The 13331-nt window shown below is 42.8% G+C and overlaps 2 protein-coding genes across 2 annotated transcripts; both read right to left on the bottom strand.

Annotated features, from left to right (window-relative positions):
• Positions 1–331: 331 nt before the first annotated feature.
• Positions 332–2342, bottom strand: LOC117162474 (uncharacterized). The gene has a single exon (XM_076626955.1). It carries the CDS (start codon positions 1883–1885, stop codon positions 332–334), a length of 1554 nt encoding a protein of 517 aa, XP_076483070.1. The 5' UTR covers positions 1886–2342.
• A 3382-nt stretch (positions 2343–5724) lies between these two features.
• Positions 5725–7735, bottom strand: LOC143304458 (uncharacterized). Its single transcript, XM_076626940.1, has one exon. It carries the CDS (start codon positions 7276–7278, stop codon positions 5725–5727), a length of 1554 nt encoding a protein of 517 aa, XP_076483055.1. The 5' UTR covers positions 7279–7735.
• Between the last annotated feature and the right edge of the window lie 5596 nt (positions 7736–13331).

The following is a 13331-nucleotide window of genomic DNA, read 5'->3' as shown; positions in this document are numbered from 1 at the left end:
TGGATGCCGGCATGGTAAAGCTGTCCTGAAATCACGCTCCCGTAAACTCGTTAGTGCATCACCTATTGGGAAGTGACCGGGAATGAGGATAGGGAGATCACTCGGATTGGGTGATACGGGATAGAGAATTTGAAGGGTTGAAAATCCCTTTTATCTGCTGGTCGTCGAGAAAACTTGTGCCCCTTCTCTTGGGTTCGTAGGGTCCGAATTTTCAGCAGCCCTCTGTTGGCCTTGACGGAGTTGAGGCCGTTGTCCGTGATGATGTTCGCGCAGTATCCTCGCCGAGAGCTGAATCGGCGTAGAGCGGCTAGGAATGCGCAGGTTTTTTTGTTTAATTCTTCCTCGTCTTCGATTGGTGTTTGGGCGATGAGCTTCGGTTGGTGCCTTTGTTCCACGATGCTCGAGATTCATGTGGAGGATGAGATTCTCGGTCTTTTGGAGTCGACTGGGTAGATCTCCGCGAAAATTCGGTTGTGCGTCTCGATCGATGTGTAAAGTGCTGTTGCGATGACCCAGGTGGAGACCGTCCCTTAGAGGATCGGTTGTGCGGCGAACGACCGCCCGACGATCGATCTCCAGACGACCGACCGCTCGTTGACCGACCGCTCGTTGACCGACCGCTCGTTGACCGACCGCTCGTTGACCCACCGCTTGAATACCGATCGCTTGAGGCCCGATCGCTTGAAATCCGTGGACTGACCTGAGTGAGCGCTCGGTGTAAATTTGTGTGATGGCGTTGCCCGCGCATGTGACATGAACCGGATGTGCACTGAGTGAGTGAATGGCCTCTGCCTAAGCAATTTATACAGAGCGATGCCCGTTTTACAACTTCGAGGCGTTTTGTAGCCGATTTGGCCTTAAAAACCTTGCAATATCTGAGTTCGTGAGATCCTTTGCAGGTCGGACACATCCACATCCAATCTGTAATGTGTGTTCGTTCATGTCGTGCGTTTTGTCGGTGACGAGTGTGTTGGTAGGTATCCCCTTTTCCCATTGGTGTTGGAGCGTTCGTTTGATCGCCGTTTGTCCTTGTTTGCAAGAAGTCTATTAGGTGCTTGTATGACGGTAACTTCTTGTCTGGTAAGGTGCGTTGCCATTTGCGAATGATGGCTGGGGGTAACTTTGATGTAAGTAATTTGAGAAGAACGGTGTCGGATGTGATTGGGTCACCGAGGTTCTCTAACGCTTGGATGTTTATCTTGAACGTCTCGAGAAAGTCGTCTATGGCTTCGGGTGTCTCTTTAACTATTTTTGGATAGTCCAAAAGCAAGTCGAGGTGGCGCATGCAGATTTGACGGTGGCAGTCGAATTTTTCTTTGAGTACGTCAACGGCGATGGCATAGTTTGACTCGGTGATGGCTAGCGATTGTATACTTCGCGCGGCCCTCCCAGTCAAGGCTGATCGGAGGTGATAGAATTTTTGGACTGGTGTTAGTTGTTTGTTTTGATCTATCGTTGACGAGAAGGAATCGTAAAATGACTGCCAATTCTCGAGCATACCATCAAATGTGGGTATTCGAATCTCCGGCAGTTTAAGCGAAGCAGACTCGCGACCGGCAGCTGATTCGTCGTTTGTCGATTGTGACGTCGCAATTAGTCGTAGGTTGCTCAGTTGAGTAGTTAATCGGAGTTCTAATTTCTCGTACTCGTCGGCTATCTCGAGGCCGCGCTCGATCTCTTCCTCGTCTATGCTTACAATCTCGTTTTGGATGGCGCGGAGCTCCGTCTCGTATGTTTCCAGACGATTTTTGATTTGAATTAGCTCGTTCTCTCGCGGACAGCCGGATTGTTCAATTTCGTCTAGTTTTTTCGATAAGCGTGTAAAGTGGCCGATACAATAACCCCGGCGTCGACGCAAGGCGGTAAGCTCGTTTCCGGTGGCCATTATTCGTTAGATAATTGAGAGTGGAATGGTTACAACTTACTTCTGTTGAAGATTGTCCAGTTGCGGCAGGAGGTTGCGTGGTTGCGTGGTTGCGTTTTAACCACCGAATAATACCTCTTCAAGGGTGACGATCCTTGACGTTACTGACCTCGCTGGGGGGGTAACGCTTCCGCTGCTGGTTATGTTGGATTCACGTGGCACTGTATGATAGTGGGTGTCACTGGTATGCGCTTTTCACTCGAATCCGGCTCGAAGGACCAAATGTTTCGACCGGATGGGTGACAAAACTATCCACTGCCACTGATGATCCGGCTCGAAGGACCAATGTTACGACCGATCGCGGAGAGACGCGGTCGCGAGGAAAACGCGTCAGCGAGAGGCGTAAATTCTCGCTACGATTCGGTGAATCGACGCCGCGAAGTAGTCGTTCCCCTGTTTCGGTTAAGATAACAGAGGTGGTTGAATGAATATGACACAGTATAGTAAGTTATATTTCACCGTTTATTCCACAACTTATAACGAGGATAGTTACACTGGTGCGTATGTACGAGATGAGTGAGTGACTGATCTGCGGGTGTGTATACCCGCTCGAAGGATGTTGACCGTTCGAAGGATGTAGAATCAGTGTTTCTTGGGAGACGATGCTGTCTCGGAGGAAGGCTAAGGATCAGTCTCTAGCGCACGGGACCATCGGATTTGTTGGTGACGATTTTGGCTAAAAGAGTGAGGGAAATAGGCTTCGTTGTTAATTGGTTAAACGAAGGTTGGTGGATTAGGAAGGGTCTTAGCTGCCCTTGATAGAAAGTTGTTATTAGGAAGCATCGTACGTGGAAAAACCCAACTTTCCCTTGCCAAGCCGTAGTAAACAATAGTCTTTAGAAACTGATTTAGAAAAGGACATTTGTTGGGTCTGAAGGACCTTAACGAGCAAATTACTCGGGTTTATGACGGGTACTTAGGCTATTGAGGGTACGCCGTACGGAAGAGCGGACATCTGGTGTCCGTCTGGCCCGCGGTGTGTGACCTGGGCCAGGCAGAGAGTCGCGCGGCGTAACATATGGTATAACGTTATAACGTATTACGTTATATGGTATAACATTATAACGTACTACGTTATATGGTATATCGTTATAACGTATTACGTTATATGGTATAACGTTATACCGTATTACGTTATATGGTATAACGTTATAACGTATTACGTTATATGGTATAACGTTATAACGTATTACGTTATATGGTATTACGTTTTAACGTATTACGTTATGTGGTATAACGTTTTAACGTATTACGTTATATGGTATAACGTTATAACGTATTAGGTTATATGGTATAACGTTATACCGTATTACGTTATATGGTATAACGAAATGACGTTTTACGTTATATGGTATTACGTTATAACGTATTACGTTATATGGTATAACGTTATCACGTATTACGTTATATGGCATTACGTTATAACGTATTACGTTATATGGTATAACGTTATAACGTATTACGTTATATGGTATATCGTTATAACGTATTACGTTATATGGTATAACGTTATAACGTATAACGTTATAACGTATTACGTTATATGGTCTAACGTTATACCGTATTACGTTATATGGTATAACGTTTTAATGTATTACGTTATATGGTATAACGTTATAACGTATTACGTTATATGGTATAACGTTTTAACGTATTACGTTATATGGTATATCGTTATAACGTATTACGTTATATGGTATAACGTTATACCGTATTACGTTATATGGTAATACGAAATGACGTTTTACGTTATATGGTATTACGTTATAACGTATTACGTTATATGGTATAACGTTATCACTTATTACGTTATATGGCATTACGTTATTACGTATTACGTTATATGGTATAACGAAAAGACGTTTTACGTTATATGGTATAACGTTATAACGTATTACGTTATATGGTATTACGTTTTAACGTATTACGTTATATGGTATAACGTTATAACGTATTACGTTATATGGTATTACGTTATAACGTATTACGTTATATGGTATAACGTTATAACGTATTACGTTATATGGTATAACGTTATAACGAATTACGTTATATGGCATTACGTTATAACGTATTACGTTATATGGTATAACGTTATAACGTATTACGTTATATGGTGTTACGACCGATCGCGGAGAGACGCGGTCGCGAGGAAAACGCGTCAGCGAGAGGCGTAAATTCTCGCTACGATTCAGTGAATCGACGCCGCGAAGTAGTCGTTCCCCTGTTTCGGTTAAGATAACAGAGGTGGTTGAATGAATATGACACAGTATAGTAAGTTATATTTCACCGTTTATTCCACAACTTATAACGAGGATAGTTACACTTGTGCGTATGTACGAGATGAGTGAGTGACTGATCTGCGGGTGTGTATACCCGCTCGAAGGATGTTGACCGTTCGAAGGATGTAGAATCAGTGTTTCTTGGGAGACGATGCTGTCTCGGCGGAAGGCTAAGGATCAGTCTCTAGCGCACGGAACCATCGGATTTGTTGGTGACGATTTTGGCTAAGAGAGTGAGGGAAATAGGCTTCGTTGTTAATTGGTTAAACGAAGGTTGGTGGATTAGGAAGGGTCTTAGCTGCCCTTGATAGAAAGTTGTTATTAGGAAGCATCGTACGTGGAAAAACCCAACTTTCCCTTGCCAAGCCGTAGTAAACAATAGTCTTTAGAAACTGATTTAGAAAAGGACATTTGTTGGGTCTGAAGGACCTTAACGAGCAAATTACTCGGGTTTATAACGGGTACTTAGGCTATTGAGGGTACGCCGTACGGAAGAGCGGACATCTGGTGTCCGTCTGGCCCGCGGTGTGTGACCTGGGCCAGGCAGACAGTCGCGCGGCGTAACATCCTCCCCCCGTTGAGAGGGTACCGATCAAAATTTCATTAAAGGTGGAGTTAATTGGAGCAGCCGCCCGACTCCTTGTTGATTGCTGATTGTCCTTATTCTGCGTGATCGGGTTGGCTCGTTGGTAGGACGCGCTGCGTGGCACGTCGTTCCAAGATGCTCGTTGACTTGTGGTAGTCTGGATGAGGCCGTTGTCGCCAGGGTGACTTCGAAGATACGGTCGAAGGCCCGTTGCCTGGATGGCACGTTGTCCCCTTTGTAGTCTGGATCGCCGTCTTCCTCGCCGATGCCGAGCGATTTCCAGGTGAAATTCACGACCCAAGAAGTGTCGTAAATCTTGCTTCTGGAAGTGTCGTTAAACACCTCGGCCCAGGAGGTATCGTCGAAGGGAACGTCGGTGCTGCTTGGTGAAGAGTCATCAAGCGCGGTGCGGCGGTTTGAGGTTGCCTGGGAGGCTGGATTCACCCCGATGACCAGCTCGAATCGCATTCTCTTAGTAATGACCCTCGGTGGAGAATGACCGTTGGATGTCGTGACCGTGGCTTGCCGTGTGCACGGTAGCGTTCCTTATGATTCCCTCAGCTTCTGAAGTGGTGCTTGATCGGGTGGATACGCTGCCAACTGGATGCCGGCATGGTAAAGCTGTCCTGAAATCACGCTCCCGTAAACTCGTTAGTGCATCACCTATTGGGAAGTGACCGGGAATGAGGATAGGGAGATCACTCGGATTGGGTGATACGGGATAGAGAATTTGAAGGGTTGAAAATCCCTTTTATCTGCTGGTCGTCGAGAAAACTTGTGCCCCTTCTCTTGGGTTCGTAGGGTCCGAATTTTCAGCAGCCCTCTGTTGGCCTTGACGGAGTTGAGGCCGTTGTCCGTGATGATGTTCGCGCAGTATCCTCGCCGAGAGCTGAATCGGCGTAGAGCGGCTAGGAATGCGCAGGTTTTTTTGTTTAATTCTTCCTCGTCTTCGATTGGTGTTTGGGCGATGAGCTTCGGTTGGTGCCTTTGTTCCACGATGCTCGAGATTCATGTGGAGGATGAGATTCTCGGTCTTTTGGAGTCGACTGGGTAGATCTCCGCGAAAATTCGGTTGTGCGTCTCGATCGATGTGTAAAGTGCTGTTGCGATGACCCAGGTGGAGACCGTCCCTTAGAGGATCGGTTGTGCGGCGAACGACCGCCCGACGATCGATCTCCAGACGACCGACCGCTCGTTGACCGACCGCTCGTTGACCGACCGCTCGTTGACCGACCGCTCGTTGACCCACCGCTTGAATACCGATCGCTTGAGGCCCGATCGCTTGAAATCCGTGGACTGACCTGAGTGAGCGCTCGGTGTAAATTTGTGTGATGGCGTTGCCCGCGCATGTGACATGAACCGGATGTGCACTGAGTGAGTGAATGGCCTCTGCCTAAGCAATTTATACAGAGCGATGCCCGTTTTACAACTTCGAGGCGTTTTGTAGCCGATTTGGCCTTAAAAACCTTGCAATATCTGAGTTCGTGAGATCCTTTGCAGGTCGGACACATCCACATCCAATCTGTAATGTGTGTTCGTTCATGTCGTGCGTTTTGTCGGTGACGAGTGTGTTGGTAGGTATCCCCTTTTCCCATTGGTGTTGGAGCGTTCGTTTGATCGCCGTTTGTCCTTGTTTGCAAGAAGTCTATTAGGTGCTTGTATGACGGTAACTTCTTGTCTGGTAAGGTGCGTTGCCATTTGCGAATGATGGCTGGGGGTAACTTTGATGTAAGTAATTTGAGAAGAACGGTGTCGGATGTGATTGGGTCACCGAGGTTCTCTAACGCTTGGATGTTTATCTTGAACGTCTCGAGAAAGTCGTCTATGGCTTCGGGTGTCTCTTTAACTATTTTTGGATAGTCCAAAAGCAAGTCGAGGTGGCGCATGCAGATTTGACGGTGGCAGTCGAATTTTTCTTTGAGTACGTCAACGGCGATGGCATAGTTTGACTCGGTGATGGCTAGCGATTGTATACTTCGCGCGGCCCTCCCAGTCAAGGCTGATCGGAGGTGATAGAATTTTTGGACTGGTGTTAGTTGTTTGTTTTGATCTATCGTTGACGAGAAGGAATCGTAAAATGACTGCCAATTCTCGAGCATACCATCAAATGTGGGTATTCGAATCTCCGGCAGTTTAAGCGAAGCAGACTCGCGACCGGCAGCTGATTCGTCGTTTGTCGATTGTGACGTCGCAATTAGTCGTAGGTTGCTCAGTTGAGTAGTTAATCGGAGTTCTAATTTCTCGTACTCGTCGGCTATCTCGAGGCCGCGCTCGATCTCTTCCTCGTCTATGCTTACAATCTCGTTTTGGATGGCGCGGAGCTCCGTCTCGTATGTTTCCAGACGATTTTTGATTTGAATTAGCTCGTTCTCTCGCGGACAGCCGGATTGTTCAATTTCGTCTAGTTTTTTCGATAAGCGTGTAAAGTGGCCGATACAATAACCCCGGCGTCGACGCAAGGCGGTAAGCTCGTTTCCGGTGGCCATTATTCGTTAGATAATTGAGAGTGGAATGGTTACAACTTACTTCTGTTGAAGATTGTCCAGTTGCGGCAGGAGGTTGCGTGGTTGCGTGGTTGCGTTTTAACCACCGAATAATACCTCTTCAAGGGTGACGATCCTTGACGTTACTGACCTCGCTGGGGGGGTAACGCTTCCGCTGCTGGTTATGTTGGATTCACGTGGCACTGTATGATAGTGGGTGTCACTGGTATGCGCTTTTCACTCGAATCCGGCTCGAAGGACCAAATGTTTCGACCGGATGGGTGACAAAACTATCCACTGCCACTGATGATCCGGCTCGAAGGACCAATGTTACGACCGATCGCGGAGAGACGCGGTCGCGAGGAAAACGCGTCAGCGAGAGGCGTAAATTCTCGCTACGATTCGGTGAATCGACGCCGCGAAGTAGTCGTTCCCCTGTTTCGGTTAAGATAACAGAGGTGGTTGAATGAATATGACACAGTATAGTAAGTTATATTTCACCGTTTATTCCACAACTTATAACGAGGATAGTTACACTGGTGCGTATGTACGAGATGAGTGAGTGACTGATCTGCGGGTGTGTATACCCGCTCGAAGGATGTTGACCGTTCGAAGGATGTAGAATCAGTGTTTCTTGGGAGACGATGCTGTCTCGGAGGAAGGCTAAGGATCAGTCTCTAGCGCACGGGACCATCGGATTTGTTGGTGACGATTTTGGCTAAAAGAGTGAGGGAAATAGGCTTCGTTGTTAATTGGTTAAACGAAGGTTGGTGGATTAGGAAGGGTCTTAGCTGCCCTTGATAGAAAGTTGTTATTAGGAAGCATCGTACGTGGAAAAACCCAACTTTCCCTTGCCAAGCCGTAGTAAACAATAGTCTTTAGAAACTGATTTAGAAAAGGACATTTGTTGGGTCTGAAGGACCTTAACGAGCAAATTACTCGGGTTTATGACGGGTACTTAGGCTATTGAGGGTACGCCGTACGGAAGAGCGGACATCTGGTGTCCGTCTGGCCCGAGGTGTGTGACCTGGGCCAGGCAGAGAGTCGCGCGGCGTAACATATGGTATAACGTTATAACGTATTACGTTATATGGTATAACATTATAACGTACTACGTTATATGGTATATCGTTATAACGTATTACGTTATATGGTATAACGTTATACCGTATTACGTTATATGGTATAACGTTATAACGTATTACGTTATATGGTATAACGTTATAACGTATTACGTTATATGGTATTACGTTTTAACGTATTACGTTATGTGGTATAACGTTTTAACGTATTACGTTATATGGTATAACGTTATAACGTATTAGGTTATATGGTATAACGTTATACCGTATTACGTTATATGGTATAACGAAATGACGTTTTACGTTATATGGTATTACGTTATAACGTATTACGTTATATGGTATAACGTTATCACGTATTACGTTATATGGTATTACGTTATCACGTATTACGTTATATGGTATAACGTTATAACGTATTACGTTATATGGTATAACGTTTTAACGTATTACGTTATATGGTATAACGTTATCACGTATTACGTTATATGGTGTAACGTTATAACGTATTACGTTATATGGTATTACGTTATACCGTATTACGTTATATTGTATAACGAAATGACGTTTTACGTTATATGGTATTACGTTATAACGTATTACGTTATATGGTATTACGTTATAACGTATTACGTTATATGGTATAACGTTGTAACGTATTACGTTATATGGTATAACGTTATAACGTATTACGTTATATGGTATAACGTTATCACGTATTACGTTATATGGTATTACGTTATCACGTATTACGTTATATGGTATTACGTTATAACGTATTACGTTATATGGTATAACGTTTTAACGTATTACGTTATATGGTATAACGTTATCACGTATTACGTTATATGGTGTAACGTTATAACGTATTACGTTATATGGTATTACGTTATACCGTATTACGTTATATTGTATAACGAAATGACGTTTTACGTTATATGGTATTACGTTATAACGTATTACGTTATATGGTATTACGTTATAACGTATTACGTTATATGGTATAACGTTGTAACGTATTACGTTATATGGTATAACGTTATAACGTATTACGTTATATGGTATTACGTTATAACGTATTACGTTATATGGTATTACGTTATACCGTATTACGTTATATTGTATAACGAAATGACGTTTTACGTTATATGGTATTACGTTATAACGTATTACGTTATATGGTATAACGTTTTAACGAATTACGTTATATGGCATTACGTTATAACGTATAACGTTATATGGTATAACGAAATGACGTTTTACGTTATATGGTATAACCTTATAACGTATTGCGTTATAAGGCATTAAGTTATATCGTATTACGTTATATGGTATAACGTTATACCGTATTACGTTATATGGTATAACGAAATGCCGTTTTACGTTATATGGTATTACGTTATAACGTATTACGTTATACGGAATAACGTTATACCGTATTACGTAATATGGTATAACGAAATGACGTATTACGTTATATGGTATTACGTTATAACGTATTACGTTATATGGTATGACGTTATAACATATTACGTTATATGGTATAACGTTTTAACGTATTACGTTATATGGTATAACGTTATAACGTATTACGTTATATGGTATATCGTTATAACGTATTACGTTATATGGTATAACGAAATGACGTTTTACGTTATATGGTATTACGTTATAACGTATTACGTTATATGGTATTACGTTATAACGTATTACGTTATATGGTATAACGTCATAACGTATTACGTTATATGGTATTACGTTATCACGTATTACGTTATATGGTATAACGTTATAACGTATTACGTTATATGGTATAACGTTTTAACGTATTATGTTATATGGTATAACGTTATCACGTATTACGTTATATGGTATAACGTTATAACGTATTACGTTATATGGTATATCCTTATAACGTATTACGTTATATGGTATAACGTTATACCGTATTACGTTATATGGTATAACGTTATAACGTATTACGTTATATGGTATTACGTTATAACGTATTACGTTATGTGGTATAACGTTTTAACGTATTACGTTATATGGTATAACGTTATAACGTATTACGTTATATGGTATAACGTTATAACGTATTAGGTTATATGGTATAACGTTATACCGTATTACGTTATATGGTATAACGAAATGACGTTTTACGTTATATGGTATTACGTTATTACGTATTACGTTATATGGTATAACGTTATCACGTATTACGTTATATGGCATTACGTTATAACGTATTACGTTATATGGTATAACGTTATAACGTATTACGTTATATGGTATATCGTTATAACGTATTACGTTATATGGTATAACGTTATAACGTATAACGTTATAACGTATTACGTTATATGGTCTAACGTTATACCGTATTACGTTATATGGTATTACGTTATCACGTATTACGTTATATGGTATAACGTTTTAACGTATTACGTTGTATGGTATAACGTTATCACGTATTACGTTATATGGTATAACGTTATAACGTATTACGTTATATGGTATAACGTTTTAACGTATTACGTTATATGGTATAACGTTATCACGTATTACGTTATATGGTGTAACGTTATAACGTATTACGTTATATGGTATTACGTTATAACGTATTACGTTATATGGTATAACGAAATGACGTTTTACGTTATATGGTATTACGTTATAACGTATTACGTTATATGGTATTACGTTATAACGTATTACGTTATATGGTATAACGTCATAACGTATTACGTTATATGGTATTACGTTATCACGTATTACGTTCTATGGTATAACGTTATAACGTATTACGTTATATGGTATAACGTTTTAACGTATTATGTTATATGGTATAACGTTATCACGTATTACGTTATATGGTATAACGTTATAACGTATTACGTTATATGGTATATCGTTATAACGTATTACGTTATATGGTATAACGTTATACCGTATTACGTTATATGGTAATACGAAATGACGTTTTACGTTATATGGTATTACGTTATAACGTATTACGTTATATGGTATAACGTTATCACTTATTACGTTATATGGCATTACGTTATAACGTATTACGTTATATGGTATAACGAAAAGACGTTTTACGTTATATGGTATAACGTTATAACGTATTACGTTATATTGTATTACGTTTTAACGTGTTACGTTATATGGTATAACGTTATAACGTATTACGTTATATGGTATTACGTTATAACGTATTACGTTATATGGTATAACGTTATAACGTATTACGTTATATGGTATAACGTTATAACGAATTACGTTATATGGCATTACGTTATAACGTATTACGTTATATGGTATAACGTTATAACGTATTACGTTATATGGTGTTACGACCGATCGCGGAGAGACGCGGTCGCGAGGAAAACGCGTCAGCGAGAGGCGTAAATTCTCGCTACGATTCAGTGAATCGACGCCGCGAAGTAGTCGTTCCCCTGTTTCGGTTAAGATAACAGAGGTGGTTGAATGAATATGACACAGTATAGTAAGTTATATTTCACCGTTTATTCCACAACTTATAACGAGGATAGTTACACTGGTGCGTATGTACGAGATGAGTGGGTGACTGATCTGCGGGTGTGTATACCCGCTCGAAGGATGTTGACCGTTCGAAGGATGTAGAATCAGTGTTTCTTGGGAGACGATGCTGTCTCGGAGGAAGGCTAAGGATCAGTCTCTAGCGCACGGAACCATCGGATTTGTTGGTGACGATTTTGGCTATGAGAGTGAGGGAAATAGGCTTCGTTGTTAATTGGTTAAACGAAGGTTGGTGGATTAGGAAGGGTCTTAGCTGCCCTTGATAGAAAGTTGTTATTAGGAAGCATCGTACGTGGAAAAACCCAACTTTCCCTTGCCAAGCCGTAGTAAACAATATTCTTTAGAAACTGATTTAGAAAAGGACATTTGTTGGGTCTGAAGGACCTTAACGAGCAAATTACTCGGGTTTATAACGGGTACTTAGGCTATTGAGGGTACGCCGTACGGAAGAGCGGACATCTGGTGTCCGTCTGGCCCGCGGTGTGTGACCTGGGCCAGGCAGACAGTCGCGCGGCGTAACATCCTCCCCCCGTTGAGAGGGTACCGATCAAAATTTCATTAAAGGTGGAGTTAATTGGAGCAGCCGCCCGACTCCTTGTTGATTGCTGATTGTCCTTATTCTGCGTGATCGGGTTGGCTCGTTGGTAGGACGCGCTGCGTGGCACGTCGTTCCAAGATGCTCGTTGACTTGTGGTAGTCTGGATGAGGCCGTTGTCGCCAGGGTGACTTCGAAGATACGGTCGAAGGCCCGTTGCCTGGATGGCACGTTGTCCCCTTTGTAGTCTGGATCGCCGTCTTCCTCGCCGATGCCGAGCGATTTCCAGGTGAAATTCACGACCCAAGAAGTGTCGTAAATCTTGCTTCTGGAAGTGTCGTTAAACACCTCGGCCCAGGAGGTATCGTCGAAGGGAACGTCGGTGCTGCTTGGTGAAGAGTCATCAAGCGCGGTGCGGCGGTTTGAGGTTGCCTGGGAGGCTGGATTCACCCCGATGACCAGCTCGAATCGCATTCTCTTAGTAATGACCCTCGGTGGAGAATGACCGTTGGATGTCGTGACCGTGGCTTGCCGTGTGCACGGTAGCGTTCCTTATGATTCCCTCAGCTTCTGAAGTGGTGCTTGATCGGGTGGATACGCTGCCAACTGGATGCCGGCATGGTAAAGCTGTCCTGAAATCACGCTCCCGTAAACTCGTTAGTGCATCACCTATTGGGAAGTGACCGGGAATGAGGATAGGGAGATCACTCGGATTGGGTGATACGGGATAGAGAATTTGAAGGGTTGAAAATCCCTTTTATCTGCTGGTCGTCGAGAAAACTTGTGCCCCTTCTCTTGGGTTCGTAGGGTCCGAATTTTCAGCAGCCCTCTGTTGGCCTTGACGGAGTTGAGGCCGTTGTCCGTGATGATGT

The sequence above is a fragment of the Bombus vancouverensis genome, chromosome 2 (assembly GCF_051014615.1).
Source record: "Bombus vancouverensis nearcticus chromosome 2, iyBomVanc1_principal, whole genome shotgun sequence".
NCBI classification, from domain to species: domain Eukaryota; kingdom Metazoa; phylum Arthropoda; class Insecta; order Hymenoptera; family Apidae; genus Bombus; species Bombus vancouverensis.
The sequence above is the reverse complement of the archived record's forward strand: the minus strand, read 5'-3'. Positions and strand labels throughout refer to the sequence as shown.

Bases quoted from the DNA above. Each gene is read 5' to 3' on its own strand.
- LOC143304458 (XM_076626940.1), bottom strand. From the start codon at position 7,278: ATGGCCACCGGAAACGAGCTTACCGCCTTGCGTCGACGCCGGGGTTAT.
- LOC117162474 (XM_076626955.1), bottom strand. From the start codon at position 1,885: ATGGCCACCGGAAACGAGCTTACCGCCTTGCGTCGACGCCGGGGTTAT.